General features: G+C 59.1%; 1 protein-coding gene across 1 annotated transcript in view; it reads left to right on the top strand.

Moving 5' to 3' along the window:
• The first annotated feature begins 287 nt into the window (after nucleotides 1–287).
• LOC135877861 (kinesin-like protein KIF21B) overlaps nucleotides 288–24,203 on the top strand; it is a 41,993-nt gene continuing 18,077 nt past the window's right edge. Inside the window, exons 1-20 of the mRNA XM_065403392.1 lie at nucleotides 288–346; nucleotides 2,324–2,546; nucleotides 2,910–3,092; nucleotides 8,291–8,440; nucleotides 10,371–10,505; nucleotides 10,729–10,884; nucleotides 11,305–11,417; nucleotides 12,161–12,359; nucleotides 14,013–14,202; nucleotides 14,367–14,430; nucleotides 15,630–15,851; nucleotides 16,305–16,380; nucleotides 17,085–17,184; nucleotides 17,658–17,849; nucleotides 18,849–19,048; nucleotides 19,191–19,298; nucleotides 20,578–20,646; nucleotides 21,368–21,597; nucleotides 21,886–22,033; nucleotides 22,164–22,358. Of these exons, the coding sequence (XP_065259464.1) occupies nucleotides 288–346; nucleotides 2,324–2,546; nucleotides 2,910–3,092; nucleotides 8,291–8,440; nucleotides 10,371–10,505; nucleotides 10,729–10,884; nucleotides 11,305–11,417; nucleotides 12,161–12,359; nucleotides 14,013–14,202; nucleotides 14,367–14,430; nucleotides 15,630–15,851; nucleotides 16,305–16,380; nucleotides 17,085–17,184; nucleotides 17,658–17,849; nucleotides 18,849–19,048; nucleotides 19,191–19,298; nucleotides 20,578–20,646; nucleotides 21,368–21,597; nucleotides 21,886–22,033; nucleotides 22,164–22,358 (3,012 nt within the window). The remainder of the gene's footprint in view (nucleotides 347–2,323; nucleotides 2,547–2,909; nucleotides 3,093–8,290; nucleotides 8,441–10,370; nucleotides 10,506–10,728; nucleotides 10,885–11,304; nucleotides 11,418–12,160; nucleotides 12,360–14,012; nucleotides 14,203–14,366; nucleotides 14,431–15,629; nucleotides 15,852–16,304; nucleotides 16,381–17,084; nucleotides 17,185–17,657; nucleotides 17,850–18,848; nucleotides 19,049–19,190; nucleotides 19,299–20,577; nucleotides 20,647–21,367; nucleotides 21,598–21,885; nucleotides 22,034–22,163; nucleotides 22,359–24,203) is intronic.

Below are 24,203 nucleotides of genomic sequence, written 5' to 3'. Positions count from 1 at the left end.
GCGAGTACTGAAAAGACCCTTAGCCGAGCTCTTCCCTTCCTGGCTCAGATTGGGTTGATTTTCATCTCTGGCTTCCCCGGTCTCGCTCATGTGGGGTTTGTATTGTCTCTTTCCCTTGTCTGTTTTGATTAGCAATATTCGGATTACCCCAGGGTTTATTTTTAATGACTGATTTTGGGCAAAAATGTTTAAGCCTCGAATTTGTACGATGGGAAACTGCGTCAAGGGAGCTTTTAATGATGTGGATTGAACATGTGCACTGCAGTAGTCTATCTGACAAAGGAACGATGAGTTCTACCGGCTGGGAGCTGACATCAGATGAATTCAGGCTGGACATAAAGCACAGGTTTGTGTTTTATTTGAACAGTGAGGGTAAGTAGACACCAGAACCACTTACCCAGGGCTGTGGTGGATACTCCATCCCTTGAAGCTTTGAAATCAAGAATGTGCATCTCTAATACATCTGCTTTAGCTCACCCACATATCATGGGATTGATTCCGAAGTTACTGGGGAAAGCCTGTGTTATGCCGGAGATGAGACTGTGTGATCAGAATGGTCCCTCTAGGAATTTATAAATAACATTTTAAATGAGTGAGCATGCATTCTTCTAGATCCCTGAATTGGGTGTGCAGTTTGGGGCTGTGCGCAGATGTGGGGGGCTACGTACCTATGCCTTGCAGATTGAGGATCTGCATATCTAAACCAGGTGTTACCTGTCCTAGTAGTTTGTACGTGCCCAGGTCATCCAAACCCGTATTCCAGTTAGGACACTCTGATGCACCCACTGCCATAAATTAGCAGCTGGGACCCCTACGTATCTAATGGGGTGAGGGGTTGCAAGCAGTAAAGGAGTGGGAGAGAGGTCTGGAAGGAGAAATAATCCACCCGAGGGCCCAAGTTGCCCCTGGGAACAGTCTTTAGGGAGCATCCAGCATCTTCTGACCTGACCCACTTATTGTGCAAATGAAAATGGGAGCTGGTCAACACAAACTTTCAATAGCAGCCACGGATTTGGGGTGCCTCTGCTTCTGGGGGGCCCAGCCTGAGACACAGTGGGCCTTGATATTTTTTTTTTCCAGAGGGTTTGAGCACAAGGAAATCCAGCTGACGTCTGTGGGAGCTGCGGGACAGTCAGTACCTCTGGGAATTGGGCCCCAATTGTCTCAAAATGGGCTCCCCAGAAAGAGAAGCCTCCAGAATCAGAGGCCAGTGCTGAAAACATGGGTCTTGCTCTTTCTAGCAGAATGTGAGGAGGAGGGAGATAGGCGTCTGACTAGGCCAGGGAGCCATTAATAAATAGGAAAGGTGCTTCTAAGGGCTGGTCCACACTATCCGCCTAATTCGGCGGGTAGAGATCGATCTTCTGGGATCGATTTATCGCGTCTCATCTGGACGCGATAGATCGATCCCAGAAGCGCTCCCCCGTCGACTGCGGAACTCCTGCTCGCTGAGAGGAGGAAGCGCTGTCGACGGGGGAGCCTGCCTGCGCCGCGTGGACCCGAAGTAAGTACTTTTAGTTCGATATAGGAAACGTCGACTTCAGCTACGCTATTCTCGTAGCTGAAGTTGCGTTTCCTATATCGATCCCCCGCCTCAGTGTGGACCAGCCCTAAGACTTCTGTTAGCCTTGGGCAGGGCCGTGTTTCCTTGTGCTCGTCGTCTGTCAGCAGCCGCCTGTGGTCTCTTGTCTCACAATTGATCATCAGCTCTTTGGGGCAGGGACCCTCTTCTTGTTCTGTGTTTGTACAGCGCCTGGCCCCAGGGGGTCATGATCCATAACTTGGGCTCCTATGAGCTACTGCAAGACCAATAATCATAAGGAACTGTTTTTGTAATAGCAGAAGGATATTTTCCATAAACCTTCCCCCACAATTTACTGTCCCTCATATACCAGTGTGTGTATATTGGGGCCCACCAATATCACTTGCTACGGGCCAAGCAACCATCACATGGGAATTGCTGTCAGTAGCTACTGACTGGGGGGATTTGAACCAGCAACATTGAGGTGACAGTAACACCTCGGTCCCTACCCTTTGTGTGGTCTCTAAGTATCTTACTGCATTAGTCTCAAGAGTCGGGGGGCCACCCTGACCAAATTCCAGCTGCCTTTCTAAAGCCTGCATCCCGCAGGTTCACCTGGGTGTGGTATTCCTGTTCCAGACTGTTACTTTGTGTGGTTAAGCAGCTGCTGTCAGGTTGCAGCCCAGAGGTGGCTGCATTTCACTGGTGGGCAAGGTGGTCCCCCTTGCTGCAGGGATGCAGGGTGCTCTGGGAGAAGTAAGATTGTTGTGTCCTCAGTTGTCTGTCTTCTCCCGCTGGCAGGATCCGTCCCCAGCTGTCAAAGGAGAAGATTGAGGGATGCCACATCTGCACTTCAGTGACGCCTGGGGAGCCCCAGGTGCTGCTGGGAAAGGACAAGGCGTTCACCTATGACTTTGTGTTCGACCTGGACACGTGGCAGGAGCGGATCTACACCACCTGCGTCAGCAAACTCATCGAGGGCTGCTTCGAAGGCTACAATGCCACTGTGCTGGCGTATGGCCAGGTACCGGCTGTCCCCGTCCTGTGTCTCGGCGGTAAACCTGGGCTGTTGCACTGAAGCCAGGCTCGGCTGTTAGCAGTTGTGGGCTATCTGGCTGCGCCAGCAAAGCCATGCGGGAAGGTGCTTGGCTGGGCCTGCAGGTCGGAGTTGAGGCTCGTTGGTGGGGTGCAGGGGCAGAGGCCCAGGGCTGGAATATTGGGGGGGCCGTGGGTTGGGATTTTGGGGCATCAACAGAGCTGTTGGGGAATAGTCAGGGAGGGGCGGGTGCAGGTTGGGTTTGGCAGCCCAGGGCTGGAGCTGCAGGGGGCTGCTCTTAGGTTGATGCGCCCTGGGGCTGTCTTAAGTGCCCGTCCTGTGCCCTTTCAGACCGGCGCTGGGAAGACGTACACCATGGGCACCGGCTTTGACACAAACATCTCGGAGGAGGAGCACGGGATCATCCCGCGGGCCATCTCCCATCTCTTCAGCGGCATCGAGCGGCGCAAGCGGGCAGCGCAGGAGCGTGGCACAGCCGTGCCAGAGTTCAAAGTCAGCGCCCAGTTCCTGGAGGTGGGTGTGAGCGAGGGGGGAGCAAGCTGGGGCCCCAGAACATGAGGAGCTGCCATTCCCACACCCCGGAACAGGGTATGGGTGGGGGTGTCTGTCCCAGCGACCGCAAACCACAGCTGCTCATGCACTGCTTCAGGGGGGCACGTGCTGTGGGCCCTACATAAAATGGTGCTGACTGTTTATGTTCTGGCTTCTCTGGGAGGCAGTGGTGCTGGTTATCTGTGCCCCCTCTGTGTCTGGGAGCTGGAGGGCTGGCTCCACTGCAGTCCGTGTACTCTGCATCCACTTGTCTGCATCCAGATTTGGGCCAAAGTCCAGTTTCTGTACAAAGGATGCAGGTTTTCCCAGCCTTCCCCAGCTGAGCAGGAATTCTCAAGCGCCTTCCACCCCATCTATTGCTTCAGGCTTTCTCATCACCTTGAAAGTAACGTACTGGCCCTTCCCACCTCTTTGCCCTGTTTCTCAGTCTCCAGAGCCTAATTTTAGCATGTTCCTATCATTATCCAAACCTTTCTTATTGCACCTTTCATTTAGAACGATCCCATCATGCCTTGCAGACTGTGTACTTTGTGATTGCTTCAGCTCTTACCCACACGCAGCTAGTTCTGGGGTGGAATATGAAAAAACCAAATGCAGCATCCATCAGCAGTTCAGGACAGGAATGGGTTTAGAATGACTTATCTGGGCGAATGCAGGAAGGCTGTATATAGCTAGCCCCACTGTTCTGACAAAGTTTCTATTTTGGTAATGCCCCAAACGCATGTGGAAAAGCCAGGAGCTTTTCAAAGGATTGGCTTTGCATTTTACTTTCGGATCATGTTGATAGAGAAATGTGTGCTGTGGTATAATCGATCCAGACTATGCCATCCTTGTGTTTAGTGACTAGAGCTGGGTGAGAGGGATTTTGTGAAATCACGGAAAACCACTGTGACACTATTTTGCCAAATCACTTTTGCATAATTTCATGGAATCCTGAAACTTGAGCTTTTTTTTTAGAATGTGTAAAATCTCAAGTGATCTGAAAACTAGTCCCACTTCAACATAGAAATGCCTCCCCTGTTGGAAAGTGTAGAGGAGAAAGCATCTGCTGTAAGGCTATATAGCCTAGAAAGGACTGAAAGATTGGGAGCAGGGAGGTCCTGAGTCTAATCCCACTGCTGACACAGTGCCCTCAATGATCCTTGTATATCTATCCCTTCAGAGGAGTATTTTCTTGGGCTTCACAACACCTTGATGAATTAGATAAATACCAATGGTCCATTTTACAATGGAGGTACAGATAGTGACTGGCCAAAGATCAGGCAAGCCTGGGTCCGAACCAGAAGTGGATTGCACATCTCCAGATGATCAGGCCCAAACCACTAGAGCACAGAGTTCCCCCTGGAAAGTCTCTGAGCTCCATTTTCTCCATCTGGGCAAAGAGTTGAGACCCGTATGACTTCAGACCCCTGTACCTGGCTGGGTAAGTTACCCCAATAGGAAACCTTCCCGGCTTCCATGACACCCTCCTCATCTCTTCTGCCCCAGATCTGAAGCAGCCGGAAGTGCGACCGTGTTCCCAAGGATCTCTAGCCTTGGCAGGGCTTTGGCTCTTCCCTGAGTGCCTGTGAGCTGGCACGGAAGCAGGACGCGGGAAGACTTCCTGCTCATTGGCACCTCCTTTGAAATCCCTTTGTCGGGGCGAGGCTATTCTGAGTGGTGGTTAACCCTGCTTCTCATTCAGTACGGCGGGGAGTGCCCCTCCGCCAGCAGCGTTGTGTGACTGCCCAGCCCTGGGCATGAGCTATAGGATCCGACACAAGTGCTGCAGTGAACCCTGTGAGATCCCATCTTCCCCAGAGCCAGCCAGTCCTGCTTGTGAATGCCACAGGGTGCTGGGACTCCCACCGCGTAAGTCGCCAAAGGAGATCTCGCTGTTGTCGAAACCTCCTGCTATTCAGCCTACATTTCCCTTTGCTCGATCCCTTTCCTCCCAGCGACACCCACTTTGGGAACGCCCTGTTAGAGTTTATGGGCTTGGGTAACTCCAGTGACTTCAATGAAGCTATGTCTGAGGATCTGGCCCCACTGCACTGGCATGTGGAGAGTTTGTGCAAACTTGGCCAACGCCGTGGCTGCCACGGGGTGGCTGGTGGACCCTTTACGTGGACTGAACCATCCCACCTAGGCTAAGAGGAGCTACATCTGAAAACCCTTCTCCTTGGCCTTGCTGCAGCTCTGTAGGTTCAGCACCAGAAGCCGTCCAGTCTGAAGGCCGGGCTGGCAGATGCTAGCTTCTTGGCTATAGAGAAGCTTTGACAAAGCCCAGAGGCTGCTGGGGCGACAGCAGAGACTCCAGCGCTGCAAGGGTTAATGACACTGGCAGTGCTGGAGCTGGGGGCTGCCTGCTGAGTTTATTGTGTCCTGTCTGTTTTCTGGTCAGGATATTTTTGCCTGTTAAATAGTTTCAGAAACTTAGATGTCTGGGCTTCTGGAGCCTCCAGTCCCAGCATGAGGCAGGAGTTTCCGCCAGACAAACCCCTCTGGTCTATTTCAGAGTCACCCGTTCGTATTCCCCCGGCAGGCTGTGCCCAGCCTTGCTCGCTCCAGGCGATCCACAGAATCACAGTGACCGCGAAGGCCCTAGTGTAGGCAGAGCTCAGGCTTTACCGTCGCATCATCGAGACCCAGCTGGTATCTAGCGCTTTGCCTCAGGAGAGCTCAAGGTGCTTTACAAAGGAAGATCAGTATCATGATCCCATTTTACAGATGGGCAAACTGAGGCACTGAGAGGGGGAGTCACTCACCCAGCAGGCCAGTGGCAGAGCTGGGAACAGACCAGAACCCAGGTCTCTGTAGTCCTAGGCCAGTGCTCTAGCCACTAGGCCACACTACCGGCTCCTCGGCTGGCTGGCTGGCTGCAGCTGCACGAGATGGCCAGGGTAGATAAGGCCTTCTTTAGCTGCCTGCTTGGCTGCTTTGCCAGAACATCACTACGCATGCAGGGACCGGCTCAGCTGGCCTATAGCGCCTGTCGTCTCCACGCTGAACACCCACGCTCCCTGCAAACCCAGCAGGGTAGCGCAGTCCTGTGGGGACTGGTTTGCCCCAATGTCCCCTCTCCCGCAGTGGGGTGTGCTGATAGCTGCCCTCCACCCCAGAGGTGGCTGCATCTCGGCGCCGTGGTATGCACAGCTGGAATAAAAGGTGCTCTCGTTGGGGTGATAGTGGGGGTCCGTTAAAGCTCCCGAGGCTGCCAGCATGCAAGGTAATTACCTGTGCTGTTGTATCTGCTGTGCTCTTACCCGTGTCCTGTGACCTCTCCGGGCAGGTTCATTAGAGGGGAGGCTTTACTGCTCTGGAGCTAACTTCCAGGGACAGTGGAACGGATTAGCCTTATCTTCAGAGCCGCTCTGCGGTGCTTTCCCGCTAGCCCCTGAGCTGGGATCCTTGCAATGAACTGCGTACGGGCCTAATGCCAGCCAGGTGCCAGGACTCCTGGCTTCTACCCCTGGTTCTGCCCCTGACTTGGCATGTGGCCTTGGTGAACTCACTGCTCCACTCTGTGTCCTGGGCCAGGGCCCAGACCCTGTGATCGGAACATGGCCTCCCAGCATCTCTGGCGAAGGCCGGGTGGGCGAGAGGCCCAGGTTGAGATCTGCAGCCTGTCTAGCACCACAAGCAGTGAGGCCCCAGCCCAGCTTCCTTCTGGGACTTCAGCGCACCACCCACCCTGTTAATGATTCGCTGGATTCTCGTCACTTACGCAAATGGGCAGGTCCCAGCCTGTGCCACCCATAGAACTGTCAGCCAGCCGGGCGAAGGAATGGGAGGCCAGGCACGCCCACCACTCCAGGGCAGGATCCCATCTGCAGGTGGTGGCTGGGGAAGGGGGACGGCCGGGTCACTTTACCTATCCCTCGTGTAGGGTCACAGCCTGGATCAGCCCTACGGCAGGATTTCGGAGACCTGGGGTTTTCCTCCCTGCTCTGCCATGCATGCCCAAGGTAACTCTCTGGGCACGTCCCTTGGTCTCTCTGGCCTCCGTTCCCCATCTGTACAATGAGGCGTGAGGATAAATACGGTAGATTGTTAGGTGCTTGCATATTAGGGTAAAGAGGGGCCTGTTAATATCGTAGATGGGGTGAAGCCTGTCTGTTCTACGCTGCTCTGCCAAGGAGGAGCCACTACATAGCCCCTCTGGACCTGGGCCTTCAGGGGGCTTCCTCTGAGCCCACCCGTTCTCCTGCCCTGTAGTGACTGGGATGGGCTCAATGCACCTGCCCTGCTGTTCTTGCCCCTTCCCCCGATTAGCCACAGGCACTAAATCCATTTCTCCTCCGCCGCCGCCTTCTGCTCAGTGCTCGCCCCTTCCATGTTGCTCCTGCTCCCAGCAGGGGAGCAGTAGCTGGGCTGGTGATACACCGCTTGCTTGCAAAGCTAATCCAGGGCAAGGTGCAGAATTGGCTCTGGCTTCCCTGCCTTTGGGGACCTCCCGGCTTGGAGCCCTAATTAGCCCCTTTCTCCACCGGGGCAGGTCAATCTGTCAGTGATGACACCCCACCCCCCACCCCACCCCACCCCCGGCGGGCCAGGCCTGACTTGCTGGGCTCTGGATAATTACCCTGCTCGGACTCTAGTCCCAGATAACTAGGGGGACAGCAGGGTCCCCAGACGTACGGACAGTGCTGGGTGACTGACGGCCATGGCGATGGGGGGAATGCCAGGTGCGGTGAGCTGGCTCCTCGGCCTCCTGTCTGCTCTCTGAGAGCTTTTAAGGAGAGAGCAAGGCCTAGTGGGCATGGCCTGGGAGCTAGGATGCCTGGGTTCTTTCTATTCCTGGTTCTGCCACTGGTTTGGCGCATGGCCTTGGGGAACTCACTGCTCCAGTCTGTGCCCTTAGCTAGGGATCATCGGGACAGCACGCTGGCACTGTGCTGCTCTGCGTGTGCTGGGTAGGGGAGGCCTTGAGGAGGGGGGGGACCCAAGAGGCATTGGGGGGGAGGTTGGGAGTACCTGGAGGAGAGGTGGGGGGGACGACCCAGGAGGCATATGGGGGAGGTCGGGTTACCTGGAGGGAGCCAGGAGGCCCCAGGGGTCTGAGCACGGCCCCTGTGCACCCCGCAGTGGCGGGAGGTAAGTTGTGAAGCCCCATGCCAGGCTCTGCAGCAAGCCTCGTGCCGCCCAGTAACCCGCTGCCCTGTCTCCCTCCCCCACAGCTCTACCACGAGGAGATCCTGGACCTGTTCGACAGTGCCCGGGACCCTGACTCCCGCCACCGCAAGTCCAACATCAAAATCCATGAGGATGCCAGCGGCAGCATCTACACCACGGGTGTCACCTCCCGCCTCATCAGCTCCCAGGATGAGGTGGGTGACGCCCGGGACCTGGCTGCTGCGGGGGGGTCGGCTGCTCTGGATCGCCGGAGAGCGGGCAGGGGCAGAATGGAGGGGCCGGGTGCTGTGAGGGGCAGAGCCCCCAGTGACGACAAGGGGAGTCAGGCGCTAGCGTGCCCCAGCCCCAGGGCAGAAGCTCTCCTAGCCAGCTGTCCGAGGCTCTGGCTGCCGCCGCCCTGGGACAGACACACTCAGGGTGTGGCATTGACATGTGCCCGGCTGATGCGCCCCTGGGTGGCATCAGGGCACTGCACCAGGATGCCGAACGCTTTGGATTTTCCTGTGGTGGCTTCGCGGTACAACTGTGCCCCTGCTCCCAAAGCTGGTCTGGAGGGGCGGAGGGGGATGGACTGTGAATGGATTTTCCCTCCCCCCCCCCCCCAAAAACTGCTCTACTAGCCCCCCCTCGAAGGAGAATTGTCCCCCTGCTGATCCCAGCCCTCTCCTGTTGCCCACACTCAGCAGCCCCCCTTGCAGCAAGAAGGGAGCCCAGCTTGGACAGAGTTAACTCTCTCCTTGCCAGTCCCCAGAGGGGAGGGATAGCTCAGTGGTTTGAGCATTGGCCTGCTAAACCCAGGGTTGTGAGCTCAATCCTTGAAGGAGCCATTTAGGGAACTGGGGTAAAAATCTTTCTGGGGATTGGTCCTGCTTTGAGCAGGGGGTTGGACTAGATGACCTCCTGAGGTCCCTTCCAACCCTGATATTCTATGATTCACTCCCTACCCCTTCAATCTGTGTGCTTGGATCCTTCCTTCTCTCCAGGCCCCCGCTCCTGCCCTCTGTGCCATGTGGTGCAGGGCCTAGCGAGAGCCATCCCGCTGGCATCCTCAGTGCCCACGTGCTCGTCCCCTGTTACCCGAGGGCAGGCGTCTGGGCTCCATGCCCAGCCCTCCCATGCCCCCTTGTGTCGTTGGCACGTGGTACCTGTCTCCCATGGGAGCAGCGTCCTGGGGCGAAGGGGGGGTGGGAATGCAGCCCCCATCCTGTAGCGCCGGGGCGAGGGAATCGCTCACCTAGCACGCAGTACGAGCCGTTTGTTAACCAGGCATCGCTGCAGGAGGCTCTGGTCCCAGGGGAGATGAGTCAGGCCCAAAGACAGGACTGTGAGCACGTGAAGCCGGGACGCGTCTCTACTGCTGCCTCAAGTGGGTAGCTCCTGGCACAAGCGCATGGAGGGGGTTGGTCCTGGAGAAGCCCTTGCCCTGTGCGTTGTCTGTGAGCGGGAACGTCTCCCAGCCACTGGGGATAGCAGAAACGACCCTCAGGACCTGGAGGTCAAATGCCTCCTCTGCTGCCCCTGGACACTTCGTGTGCAGCAGAGAGCACAGGGGGCAGCGTAGATCAGTGCTTAGGACTCTGGGCTGGGCCCTGGGAGAGCTGGGTTGTTACCCACCGGGCCACTTGCTGCGGCGTAACCTTTGCAAGTCCCTTCTCTGTCAGTTGCGTGGGGCTGGGGCTGGGGTGGTCTCTCAGCATTTGTACAGCACCTAGCACACCAGGGCCTCGGTCTGTAGAGTGTCACGTTACTCGCCATGGCTGTGCATGGGCGGGTTCCCAATCCCGTCTCCGAGCACACAGACCCTGAGTTAGCCTCCGCCCTGGCCTCTTGCCTGGGGTTTGGCTTTCCTGGTGACTCGTGAGCGGGGCTGTTCCGGGGTCTCCCTACAGTGCCTGCTCCCTTGTTCCCTGTGGCCACTGGGCAGGGATCTCCCAGCGCGGGGCCCTGGCACCCGGGCCTGGATGGCTCGGCAGGAGAGCCTGCATGCCATGCAGGGGCTCGGCTGCCCCCATCCCAGGGTGACTATGGCACATTGACCTAGGGTGCCCTCCCCACTCTGGCATCTCCCCACCTCCCAGCAGGCTGGGGTGGACATTTCTTTGAACCCTTTCCTTGTTGTTGCAGCTGATCCAGTGCCTGAAGCAGGGAGCTCTGTCCCGCACAACCGCCAGCACCCAGATGAATGTCCAGAGCTCCCGCTCCCACGCCATCTTCACCATCCACCTGTGCCAAATGCGAGTCTGTGCCCAGCCCGACCTGGTGAGACTGCGCGAGAGGGACAGGGGAGCGCCCTTCGCCCCACAGCACGGCAGGCGTGAGCCGCTGTCAGGCTAGTTCCTACGTCTCCCTGCCACGTGCTGGTTGACAGCGGAGCCGCAGCGGGCTGCTCTGCGAGGGGGCGGGTTGGGATCTATCATAGCAGAGGGATAAAGCCCCGTTCCCCTGCGGGAGGCGCTGACGCTGCAGCCTGTCTGCTTGCCAGGTGACCGGCCTTCCAGAGGGATCCCAGGCCACCAGCGAGTACGAGACCCTCACCGCCAAGTTCCACTTCGTCGACCTGGCTGGCTCGGAGAGGCTGAAGCGGACGGGAGCTACGGGCGAGAGAGCCAAGGAGGGCATCTCCATCAACTGCGGCCTGGTAGGCTCTTAGCGGGTGGAGGAGACTGGGACAGGCTGCAGTGGATATAAAGGGGCTGCTGGACACAGACAGACCCTGCCTGGCTCACTAGCTCCCAGACTGAGCCACCACGGGTCACCACTAGGGGTCGCGCGGTGGACTCGGTGGTGAGGGATGGGGCAACTAGCTGCGCTACCCAGCACTGTCCCCAGTAGGGGTAGATTCCTGGATCTGGGGACTCAGGAATAACGTGGAGGCAGGAGAGGGGCTGCACACTGGCTGGCTGGTATAGCTGCACTGACTGGCTGCTAGTGCATTGGTCCAGAGCCCCCCGCTCCCTGGAAAGAGGTGGCTCTGATCACCCTGAACTTTGTTTTCTACAGGGAGGGGCCCTCCCCAGCACGGGGGGAAAACTCAGTCCCTTCCGTTTTTTGTTGGCAGCTGGCGTTGGGAAACGTCATAAGCGCCCTTGGAGACCAGAGCAAGAAAGCGGTGCACGTACCCTACCGAGACTCCAAACTGACCCGGCTCCTCCAGGACTCGCTTGGGGGGGAACAGGTAACAGGCACCCTGAGCCAGGGCGTGGGGTCACCCAGCGGGTGTCAGCTTCAGCTGGGTGTGTGTGACCCAGAATGGAAGAGCTGTGCCCTCGCTGGGTCTGCACCCTGGGAGTGTTGCCTGAGGCGGGTGGGGGATTTCTGAGTAACAGGAGGGCCGGTCGGGCTCAGGGATGGACCTGAAGTGCCGTGTGGGTTTCCTGGGGTGGCGTGTTGCTGAGGGTCCGGTGGAGTCTCCATAGTGACTTTTCGAAGGTAATTATCTCGGCTCTCTTGGTCCCGGGCCCCAGACGCAATTAGGCAGCTTTCGTGGAATTAGCTCTTGCAAAATGCGTCTGAGCCCTTCGTGATCTGGGACTTGGCAGCTGAGTTTCCCAGCACGGGATTGCTCTAATCCCTCCCCCTTCCTGTCTCAGTGATGCCCCGAATGCCCTGCCGTGGGCTGCCCGGGGTGGCGACTCCCTGAACACCACTTTGTAATGAGCAGGGGAGGCCACCCAGGGTTCTCTTTGCCAGCGCAAAGCAGGCTGCTGCCTGAGCCACACTCCCAGCCTGTGCCGGCCCAGGGTGGAAGGGGCCCACACCCCGTTTATAAAGTAAATAAAGGCCAAAGGGGGTTGTGGCTGGAGCTGCCAATAGGCACCCATGTGCCAGCGTTGGAATTGGCTGATCTGACGTGGCCCAGGTGCTGCATTGTTTGATGGCAGCTCCAGCTGACCCCGTTGGCTCTCCGTCCTCCCTAGCCAAACCATCATGATCGCCTGCATCAGCCCCTCTGACCGGGACTTCATGGAGACCTTAAACACGCTCAAGTACGCCAACCGGGCTCGCAACATCAAGAACAAGGTGGTGGTGAACCAGGACAAAACCAGCCAGCAGATCAGCGCCCTGCGGGCCGAGATCGCCCGCCTCCAGATGGAGCTCATGGAGTACAAGGCGGTAAGGGGCGGCTGAGCAGGCGAAGCCTCGTGTGTGTACGGCCCACTCGGGTCACCAGCGAGGATCGAACCCAGGACCTTCCACGCCGGCCCCTGCCGCTTGGGCTAATGGAGTAACTCCACTAACTGAGTTTGTGGCAGGCTGTTGTGGTTGCTGGGGCTGGCTGCTAGAGGGAGACCTACTTGCATGTACAAAGCCTGGGTATGACCTGGACTCCTCGCCGTCACAGGTTCAAATCCCAGCTGTAGCAACACAGCCTCGAATGGCATGGGGAAAGTATTCCTGCCTCCCCTGCACAGATCTGGCCCCATGCTGTGTGTACAGCTACTCCTCTGCTGGCCTTGGCCAGCACCATGCCCTCCTGGGTGCGGTGTATGCTGTGGCACTGGGCTCCACCCCACTGGGCTCCACTCCACTGGGCTCCACAGATGGCTGTGTTTCAATGGTGCTGTAGTTTGTGGGTAGGATGCAAGGGACTATGGCGAGGTAGGCTGTTAAAGGGCTGTATGTCATGTCTGAACAGGGAGAAGGCTTCAGGGTATCTTTCGGAGCTGGGAAGGCACCTCCTGCTTTATATCCCTGTCCTGTGGGCATATCAGACATCCTGCTTCATGCTGAGCTTGTCTGGACTGGTTTCCCATGAGCACCAGCCCTTAAGCAGCCAGAGGTTGCTATTGAGCTGAGTCATGTATCTCCCCAGCCCGAGAGGAAGGATGGCCCAGTGGTCATGGCACTGGCCTGGGACTTGGGAGCCCTGCGTTCAATTCCTTGCTCTGCCACAGACTCCCCGTGTGACCTTGGGCAACTCCCTTAGCCTCAGGGCCTCAATCCCCATCTGCCCAGCCGGGGTCAGAGCACTGCCCTGCCCACTGGGGGTGCATGAGGGTAAATGCATTAAACTGGGAGGTGCTCAGCTCCTGCCATCATGGGGCTCAGATCAGAACCTTACCTGAGTAAAAGGCACTTACAGCATGTCAGCTGCTCCCTGTTTCTGCCGTCCCCCGAGCACGGCCTTCCCACGGGCACGCCTGCCATTTTTTGAGTCTCTACCTTTTCCCTGCTCCTCTTGCTGTGACCCATCTTTAAGGTGACCATATTTCCCACAGGGAAACCAGAACACCCCGTGGGGCTGGCCTGAGCCCCTCCTCCTCCTCCCCCGCCCCCCACGGGGCTGCCTCGAGCCACTCGCCTGAGTCCCTCCCCCCATGTGGGGCTGGCCTGAGCCACTCACGCGAGCCCCCCTCCCTGTGCAGAGGGTAGGCAGGGCTGGGGCGAGCAGCAAAGCACATATGGGATAGGTCGACTATTTCCCAAAGGCTGGGGCTGGCGTCGCTGCTCACCCGAGCCCTGCCTGCCCCCTGCTGGATCCCGGCCTCCCCCCCACGTTCCTCTGCACCCCACTTTCTTGACAAAACTGGGTGTTTGTCCCGTTTGCCCTTGGAGACAAATGCCCACTTTTGCCAAAAAAAAAGTCGGGACGCCCGGGACATGGCTTAAAAAAGGGACTTGTCCCAGCCGAAACGGGACGTAGGGTTACCCTACCCATCTTCCTCAGTGCGGCGCCATTGAGCACGTGGCCGGCTGGGTTCGGCCAGGGCTGACGGACGCTGTGGCTTTGCCCTCTCTGCATCTCCCTTTCTCCTCTCCCCGCAGGGCAAACGTGTGATCGGGGAGGACGGCGCCGAGGGCTACAGTGACTTGTTCCAGGAGAACGCCATGCTCCAGAAGGAGAATGCCACCTTGCGCATGAGGGTGAAGGCCATGCAGGAGGCCATTGATGCCATCAACAGCCGGGTCACCCACCTGATGAGCCAGGAGGCCAATTTGATACTGGCCAAGGCAGGTGAGGATGGGCACCTCCGGAGGATGTGTATGCGAGGTGGGGCATGCGGATCGGTCCCACGAAAATTACAGCCACCCCGGAGCTCAGGTCCAAGGGCAGCTGAGTGGCAGCCCAGCTGCTAGGAGTTTCTGATCTAGTCCGTGATCCTAATTCTGTCCCTCCAGGTGATGGCAACGAGGCCATCGGCGCCCTGATCCAGAACTATATCCGGGAGATCGAGGAGCTCAGGTGGGCGTGGGCCACGTTCTCTCCTTCCGCCCGTCTGGGGGGGCCACGTATCGCGTGCAGCTTGAGAGGACCTGCAAAGAGGCAGTGCGGGCTAGCGGGGGGGCTGCTGACCTGGGGCTCTGGAGGCCCAGATTCCCTCTCTGGCTCTGCCGCTCCCGGTGCCGCGGGCACTGGGTTCAAATAGTAGGCTGGCATCGCAGCTCTGCCAATGACCTTGGGCAAGTCACTTCCCCTCTCTCTTGCCTTTGGTCTGATGCGACCATTTAGATTGTCGGCACTTTGGGGCAGCGCCCGTCTCACGGGTGTGTGCAGCACCTGGCACAACAGGGCCTTGATCCCGTCTCTCTCGGTGCTGCTGAAATATAAATAAAAGCCCCACATTCGAGATGGAAATGTCTCCATCCTGTAGGGCGTCCTGTCCGGCCCTTGTGCTCCCAAGCTTTCTCTGGAGCCTTGGCTGATCCAGACTTAAATGCCTCCCAGGGGTACATTGAAATGCAGTCTGATAGCTAGTGCTGCTCATAAATGTGGATTCCGTGCTGGAGAAACTGACAACCCCGGAGACAGGAATCCCCTCACTCATTCTGGGCCAGATTCTCAGCTGGTGTAAAATCAGCTTTGTCCCACTGGGGTCCCTGGAGCAATGCCGATTTACCCCCCTCCCGCTGAGGATCCAGACCCCTGTCCGTAATGCTAGAAAACAGAGGTGCCCCACCCTGTCTAGCGCAGCCGCTGCTGAAGATTAACCCTTAGGCTGCCATGTCAGCGTATCACCGTGGCTGTTGAGAACTGGCTGTCGGCCATAGGGTTGCTTCTCTCCCGTTAGCGTTCAGGCCTGGTGGGAAGCCCTGGGGCCTTTGTGACGAGGCCTGGGCTGCATTGCCATCTAAGGGAAGGCACTAAATCCGTGAAGTGGCATCTGCTGTGACTCTTTGCTCCCACAAGAGGCATGCAGATGGTTAGTGGTGGCCATGCCAGCTTTCCTTCCCTGCGATGTCCTTCTGCAGCCCCCCTCCCCGGGAGCAGAGCCATGAGCCCCTTTGACCAAGCTGAGCGAGGGCAGTTTAGGTTCCAGACACACACTCTCCCGGTCACCCCTCCTTAGAGGTTGGGGGGAGGGGGTGTCTTTTCCCCTGGGGTGTCTGGACATCTGCCCAGGGCAGCAGATCTCCGTAACCAAAAGCCCCTCCGATCCCCAGGACAAAGCTCTTGGAGAGCGAAGCCATGAACGAGTCGCTCCGCCGGAGTCTGTCGCGGGTCTCCTCCAGGCCCCCGTACTCCCTGGGCTCGTCTCCGGGCCCAGGCCTGGGGGCGCTCAGCAGCCCCGTGGTCTCCATGGAGGCAGAGGCCACCGAAGTCCTCCGGCGGGCCAAGCAGGACCTGGAGCGGCTGAAGAAGGAGACCAGGCAGCGGAGGAAGAGGTGATGGCCAACTCCTTGCTGGGGACAGAGGGGGGGGGGGGGGGCTGTTCTGGGTGCTCCCACCCCTGGCTCTTCATTATTATGGCTATTGGGATGCCCACTTCTCCCTTGGCTTCCAGCCCTGGCACCCTCCAGCCCCCATCAGCCCTGCTGGTCCAGACATTGTCCTGCCCCATCCCTGGGAAGCCAAAGCCATACAGCAGAGAATCAGGACTCCTGGGTTCTTTTCTCAGCTCTGTCTCTGACGTGCCACATGACCTTGGGTGAGTCCCTTCCCCTCCTTGTGCCTCAGTCTCCCCATCTGGTAACACTGCCTGGCCCGTCTCTCTGGAGGGCAGTGAAGCTGGGTTCCTGAAGGGCTCTGAGATGGAGGGTGTTGGGGATGTATGGTCTAAGGGGACCGTGTGCCAGGGCTCCCCTGTCACCGGGGTTCATCCTGTCTCTTCCTGGCAGCCCGGAGAAGGAGGCCTTTAAGAAGAGGCCAAAGCTGCAGCAGGAGAACGGGGAGGAGACGGACGAGAACGAGGAGGTGAGGGAGGCTTCCCCCGTGGAGTGGGGGGTGGGAGCCCGGTTGCTAGCCAGAATGCCAGCGGCCTTCTCTGTGCCTCGCCGGCGCTTGGGGCAGCTGTGTCCTGCCGCACCCTGGGAGGTGGGGCAAATCCCAGCCTGTCTGTGGGAGTCGCAGGGGATCCGGGGGGCAGGGGCAGGGTCCATGACCACCCCCCCATAGGGCAGCCAGTCTGCTGCTGTTTGGCCCCGCCTAGGTGTGGAGAATGGGGGCAGGGCATGGCTGAGGATGGCGGGTAAGACAGTCCCCTCTGCCCCCTGGCAGTGCCCTGTGCCATCTGACACCCTGGCAACAGGTGGGGCAGGGCAACTAGCCACAGGCCTTTCCATGCAGCTGGGCTTTGTCCCGTGAACCGTGTCCCCTCTGCCCCAGCCGTCCCGGAGGTTCTCATCAGGCCCTTCATTTTCAGCTGCCATCTCAGCAGGGAGGGTGGGGGGAGCTCCCCAGACATGGCCCACTCCCTTTGCACACAGGGATCAGCCCTGCCCCTGGCCCCGGGTCAAACGTCCTCTCTCCTGCCTCTGCCTGGCACTGGTTTCCGAGGCAATCGCTTTAATTCACCCACATCTGGGGGTGGCGGATGGGGAGAGGCCTGAGCCCCTGCGACGATAGGAGAGGGGCCGAAGGCTCCTGATCTCTGCCCTAACCCTGCGCTTGTTTCCCAGGAGGAGGAGGAGCGGGAGGAGAGTGGCTGTGAGGATGAGGACGAGGATTCGGGCAGCGAGGAGAGCCTGGTGGACTCGGACTCCGATGTGGAGGAGAAGGGTAACTCGGAGGGCACGGCGCCCAGCTCTGTGCTCAGGCTGGGACCGGGGATATCTGCAGTGACTCAGGGCTGTGCCCCTTTTGGGGAGGTGGTAGGCGGCTGCAGTGGGCCTGTAGGGTGAGCTGGGCAGGTCTTGGCTGGAGGTGCACGAGGTGCCAGTCAGGGTGGTAAGGTGGTCCGGCTCAGCTGGTGCTCAGTGGCACAGGCCTGGCTGCCAAGCTCTGTCCCTTCCTCCTCAGCCCCCCGCATTCGCCTCCGGGTACCCAGGCAAGGCTAAGACCGCAGGAGCGAGATGCCATCCCCTCTGAGTCCTGCCTCATCTGCCTCCTTTCCTCTGCAACGCCAGAGTCCATAGGGGACCCGTGAGCCAGGCACTGCCCCTCCCCTCTCCAGGCCGGCCCAGGGCTGCCTGGCTCTCTCCTCCTGACCTCCCCGGGGCTGCCTGGCTGACTGACTCTCCCCCCACCTCTAGTGGTGAATTTCCAGGCTGATCTGGCCGACCTGACCTGCGAGATCGAGATCAAGCAGAAGCTGATTGACGAGCTGGAGAACAGCCAGCGGCGCTTGCAGACCCTCAAGCACCAGTACGAGGAGAAGCTAATCCTGCTGCAGAACAAGATCCGCGACACCCAGCTGGAGAGGGACCGGGTGCTGCAGAACCTCAGTACGGGCAGTGCCCCCTCCACCCCCCCGGCTCATCCCACCGCACGGGTCCTCTGAGCCAGCGCTGGCAGGAGAAACCCTGGGGTTCTCCCGGCGCCCAATGAGGCCCAAACTGGGCCGCTGCCCCCTGCATTCCATGCCCCTCTTGCGGTCCCCAGAGATTCCCGCTGGCTGCTCAGTGTCTGGCTTCCCAGCTCCTGGGATCGATCCTTCTCCTCAGCTGTGTGCCACTTGTCCCGCCTCTTGATCAGGGCTGGGCCTGGTGACCCCGTGACCTCCCAGCTGTGCAGCCCGCTGGCTGTGGGGAGACAGTGGGAGTAGGGCCCAGGGAAAGTCCCTTCCCTCGGAGGAGCTCCAAGCTCTGACACGCGTCAGGGAGACAGGGCCAGGCAAAGAGGCAAAGCCACCTGGCATCTGTGGCCAAGCTCCCAGCTGCTCCCGACTTCCTCCCAGCGAGGAAACTGTGGCTCTCCAATGCAGGAGCAGCAGCGTAGCCTGCCCATGCAGAGAGCTCCATCTCCAGGGCTTTTCAGTCCTGGGCATCTTCCCCGAGTGGGGCAGCTGATGCTATAACTGAGACTTTAGTGATTGAGACACCTGCCCCCAGCTGAGTCCCACCAAACTCATTTCAGCAGCATCCCCCTCTGGGCTGAACAGCAATGGCTGCCTGGAGGAGAACAGTGTGCACCCAGTCCCTGGAGCGGTGCGGTCCCTGGCACACGCCTGGCACTGCTCTGCTGCCGGGGTTATTGGTCTAAAATAGGCCCATGGTTCTGGCTTGCAGGCAATGACTGGTCTGGGCTACTCGGCCATTGAACATCTCTTGAGCTGCTGGACCAGGCAGACTTGTCCCTGGAGGCCAAGAGTTAATCTAAAGTGCCCCCCACTGAGGGTGCTTTCCCTGGGGGCCTGGTGGGTCCAGGGGGCAGCTGGGTGGGATGCAGCGTGATGGGCTCGGCCTAACCTGGCACTCTGAGCGTCTCTGCGCCACCCCCTTCAGGCACCATGGAATGCTACACGGAGGAGAAGGCCAACAAGATCAAGGCGGACTACGAGAAGCGGCTGAAGGAGATGAATCGGGACCTGCAGAAGCTGCAGGCAGCCCAGAAGGAACACGCTCGCCTGCTCAAGAACCAGTCGCGCTATGAGCGGGAGCTCAAGAAGCTGCAGGCTGAGGTGGCAGAGATGAAGAAGGCGAAGGTACCTGGCTGGGCAGAGGAGGAGGGGGCTGGAGGGGCATGGCCCGCTTGTGCTAGCTCTTCAAACTGGGGAGGGGCGGTGGATGGGCACAGCCCCTTGTGCACACTCCTTATGCTGGGTGTGGCTGTCGGGGGGCCCGCAGGTGGCACTGATGAAGCAGATGCGGGAGGAGCAGCAGCGGAGGCGGCTGGTGGAGACCAAGCGGAATCGGGAGATCGCCCAGCTGAAGAAGGAGCAGCGCAGGCAGGAGGTGAGAACCCAGCTCCTCGCCAGGGCTCTGCAGATAGGGCAGCTCTGGCTGGGACCTGCGCCCCTCACTCGGCTCTGAGCTCCCACACCAGCTGGCCAGGGTGCAGCGGGGAGTGCGGGTTCTCCAAGGGGTCTGGGCCTTTCCTGGGGAGATGCCCCAAGCCAGGCTCCTTGGGACCAGATGGGGAGGGTGCTGGAGAGCCCTCGCTGATGCATGATGTGTCAGGTCCCCTCCCCTGTGCACAGGTGAGCAGTTACCTGGGTGAGGCAGCCTGCACCCAGAGCCCCTGACGCAGGGTGGGGCAGGGGCAGGGGAGCCCCTGTGACGGGGCAGGGCTGAGACAGGGAGTGGGGCCATTCGGGATATGGGGCAGCAGGGGAGCCCTGCAAAGCTGGGGCTGAGCCGCAGGGATGGCTGAGCAAGGCGATGGGAAATCTGGAGCAAGCGCTGCACCAACAGAGGACCAGATTCCTCTCTCTATTACGCTCGTTGTAAATCTGGAGTAACTGCATTGACATTAGCGGAGTCGCTCCAGATTTACACTGCTGCTGCTGCGATGTGAATCCAGCCGTCGCCTGCATCAAGAACATTCCACGTTCAGTCCTGCCCTACCTCTGCTCGACAGTGTGTTAGAGCTCTTCCGGGTGCCCGGCCGCTGGAATCAGTGCCCGGCTTGGCATCCAGGCCCGCTCCTTTCAGAGCCCGTGTTGGGCCACTGGCCGGCCAAGGCCTGCAGGTCCTGTGAAGCCAGGAATGGGGCCGGCAGCATAGAACAGCGTAAAACCCTGCCTGGTTGGGGAGCTGTGTGCTGGGAACCCTGTGCGGAAACCAGCCACCCCACTGTCTGTCTGGGGACTCCTCCCCCTGCTGAAGGCGCAGCATGTCCCCTCCCCCAACCACATGTCCATATGTCTGTCCATCCCTTGAGATCAGCACCTGGTGGGGTGGCAGGTTCCGCCTTCCCCAGGTCAGAGGAGGTGATTGCTTCCTCCTGCATCTCTGGTTGCTGCTCAGGGCAGGTACAAATGCCACAGTGCTGCCATCGGTTACAGCAGAATAAATCCAGGTTTTACACCGCTGCTGGGTGAGATCAAAATCTGGCCCATGGCCTGCACTGAGAACATCCCACGTGCTGGCCTCAGGCAAGGGGGTGGGGGAGCCCTGGGTCCCCTCCCCTTCCCCCATTGCTGCCATGGGTTCTACCCCAGACCCTGGGTTCCTCTTTAGCGGCTCACGCCCGCTCAGGACTCGACTGAGGCTTGGCTTCTCTCCCGCGCAGTTTCAGATCCGGGCTCTGGAGTCTCAGAAGCGGCAGCAGGAAATCGTGCTGCGAAGGAAAACCCAGGAGGTGAGTGCCAGCCCCTGCACCTGCGGGGGTCTGGAGAGCCGCTCGCGGGGCCGTGACTGGGTGGGCGCTGAGGCCTAGCTCCTGGATTGGGCCGTTGGCAGGGCAGGGCCCTGGGGCCTCTCCAGACAGAATAGTCCCCTCTGCTGTCCCAGTGGGTCGTGCTCCGCCAATGCTGGGTTGTTCCCAAGGTGCTGGCCCTGGGTGGGGTGGATTTCCCACAGAGCCTGGTGGTTTTATGGCTAGGAGTAACCAGGCAGGAGATGACAGTGATTGCGGGGGAGGAAACGCCTGCCTCCGGGGGCAGCTGATCTTCTGGGGTCAGGAAGGAGGAATTCTCTGCGTGCCATGTGTGACTGTGCACAACAGGCTGTGTCCCCCTCCCTCCTTCCTGGAGCTGGGTCCTGGCAGCCGAGTTGGTCACGTGACTCGTCCAGGCTGCCTCCTGCCCCAGCACCCGTACAGCTCGCGGGACGGTACGGTGCTTCGATCCCAGCCCCTTCCCAGCCCCTCCTGATGCATTCTGGGAAACTGCTATCCAAGGGTACCGGACCTTCACCCAGCCCAGATAGGCTCAGCTCTCTTGAAAGGTGCTCAGCTGCTCCCGGGCTCACTTTGCCACCTGAGAAGCGTTGGAGTCGCTCTGCCACTGGGGTGGCTGGGGGGCGATGCCCCCTGCGGGTGTTCCCAGGAGGCCCAGCCCTCAGGCACTGCTCTCACCCAGGTCTCTGCTCTGCGCCGCCTGGCCAAGCCCATGTCGGACCGGGTCTCTGGGAGGCTGAGTCAGAAGCCCGCCATGCTGGACTCGGGTGCGGAGGTGTCCGCCAGCACCACCTCCTCGGAACCGGAGTCCGGCTCTCGCTCGGTCTCCAGCATCGTGCGCCAGTGGAACCGGAAAATCGACCACTTCCTGGGAGACCCTTCGCCCTCCGTGAATGGGGCTCGGCCCGTCAGGTCAGACCAGTGCTTCCGAATCCGTGTCCCCCGCGGCCTCGTTCCGTGCTTGGCCCTCAGGCCCCGGGCTCCTGGGTGTTAGATGGGAGCGGAGTTCTGTGGGAACACGGGAAACGATCGCTCTATCATCGTGGGCGACTCTGCCATGTGGTTTGACACGTGAGACTCTCCACATTGGCTGGAGGCAGACCTGATGTGTAAATGCCCCTCTGTCCTGAGCACTAGCGGGCGTGATGGCCGAGCGCCTGCCCGGTGGAAGCCCCCTGACCATGTCCCATCCCACTGCAGGAAGAAGTTCCCAAAGAAGGGGATGAGCCAGACCTTCAGCAAGGCGGCCCGGCTCAAGTGGCAGTCGCTGGAGCGGCGCATCTTTGACGTCGTCATGCAGAGGATGACCATCGTCAACCTGGAGGCAGACATGGAGCGGCTGATCAAGGTGAGGTGTGGGGGGCAGTGCCCTGGTGGGGATTGGATGGCCTGAGCATGACCGAGGGCCAGGAGTGCTGGGAGGCTGCTGGCACCTGGACGGCGCCGGCTGAGGCGTTTCCTTCCCACCCGCCCCCCAGAAACGCGAGGAGCTGGCGCTGCTGCAGGAGGCACTGCAGGGGAAGAGGGGAAAGCTGCAGGCGGAGAGCCCAGAGGAGCAGAAGGGCCTGCAGGAGCTGAACGAGGAGATCGAGGTGCTGACAGCCAACATCGACTACATCAACGACAGTATCGCCGACTGCCAGGCCACCATCATGCAGCTGGAGGAGACCAAGGTGCCGGGGGAGGGGGCCTGCGGGCGGGGGCAAGGTGCAGGGGGTCTGTATATGGGGAGTTGGTCTCACGGGAGGGGGAGCGGGGGAGATCACCCCAGGGCATTGTGTGCTGTAAGGGAAAGGGGGTGCTCTGGGGGCTGGTTGATAGTTGGGGTGGGGGCTGGGCGTGAGCAGGAGGCTGGCTGGCTGGACTCTTCCTCTAGGCAGTTTAAGCATAAGGGGTGCAGGAGGCAGGTTTGCAGGGTCCTCTTGCTTTCTAAGCTCCAACTTCTGGGCTGAAACGTTCTGTCGTGGGTCACGCAGGGAGTCAGGGCCGAGCTGGCTCCCTGCTCTTAGCCCCCAGAGCTCGCCCCCTCCCTACAGAAACGTCACAGAGCAGCTGTTGCAGTCTGGCTGCTTTCTCTGCTTGTTTGCTGATGACGGCTGTATAAGGCCCAGTTCAGCAGGTGCCTGAGCACTCACGGGGCTGGTGCGATAGGCTGCCGTAGGCCCGTGGGCGCCAGGCTTGGCTTGGACCAGCAGAGGCCAAGAATCAGCCCTCTTCAGCTGCACGGTCTGCAAGGCCGGGGCCAGGATTTAGGAGGCCCCTAATATGTTGGTCCGCCAGGGTCTCCATCGGTGCTGGATGGTTTGTTTGTGGAAGGGACGGCTGCGGAGAGCATGATGTCCACCACCAGCTGCTAGGCCCAACAGCCCTGATGGGAGTTCTGCACATGCTGGAGTCAGTGGAAGCCCTGTCCGTACCATGGGACAAATGTACCCATGGTGTACCCAGTGCTGCGGGCAAGGCGTGGTCTAGCCATGCTCAATCCTCTCTGTGTGCACAGAAAAACCCATGTCAGCACCAGGCTCCAGCCTGGGTCGCCGCCAAACATGCTTAGAACTTGGGCTTTCTCCATTCCCTGCGTATACGGCAACACAACCTCCTGTGAGAAACTGCCTCGACCCAGCCCAGTTCCACAGTGGCGTTCCTGTAGCCTTGACCGAAGCCAAGCACGGGGGGCAGCCCGGTATTCAGAGCCAACTCCAGGTGTAGCCACGAGAGAGGGTTGAAGATGCTGTTTGCTTTTGTAGGAAATCTCAAACCCTTTTAGTTTTTCTTTTGAAATTTCCCAGGGGGAAGAAAAAATCAGTTTCTCCTCTTCCCCCACCCCCCCCGCCCCACCCCCTGAGAAACTGGAATTTTTGTGGTTTTTGAAAATCAGTTTTGATGGTTTAAGGCAAAAAAATTGGGGGTCTTGGGAAAGAGTTTCCCTATTCTGAAACCGCGAACTTGTGCTGAAAGCTATTGTCAAACATTGAGTCTCTTTTCTGATGTCAAATGTTTGTAAAGGGAGGGTGGGATTTTGACCAAAAAGGAAATTTTTGTTTAATCAAATATTTCCACAGAGAAAGAATAGCCTAATAATGAGGCCTTTCTCCCTGGCACCTGTCGGGTGTCTGTGCTGCAAGGAAAACCCCACAGCACAAGTCTCACAGCCTGGATCCATTGCCTTGGGCTCACAGGGCTACGGGGCTAAAACGAAGAGTGTAGACATTCGCACAAGGGCTGGAGCCTGGGCTCTGGAGGGTCTCGGAGCCCATGAGCGGGAATGTCTACACTGCTACTTTTAGCCCCGTAGTGCAAGCCCGAATCCTTTGGCCAGAGGCTCGCTGCTGTGGGTTTTTCTTTGCTGTGTGGACGCACCGTTAATGACATGTGGGGTCTGACCCAGGTTCAGCACAGTGTAGCTCTCTGCTCCCCTCCTAGCAGCTGGAGGTCGTAAACAAGTTTTTAGTATATGTCTACGCTTAATCTGCTACAGCTGCAAGGCTTTAGGTGTAGACGCTCCCCGTCGGAGTAGG

Source organism: Emys orbicularis, chromosome 4, assembly GCF_028017835.1.
Source record: "Emys orbicularis isolate rEmyOrb1 chromosome 4, rEmyOrb1.hap1, whole genome shotgun sequence".
Taxonomy (NCBI): Eukaryota; Metazoa; Chordata; order Testudines; family Emydidae; genus Emys; species Emys orbicularis.
This window is presented reverse-complemented; position numbering and strand designations above follow the sequence as displayed.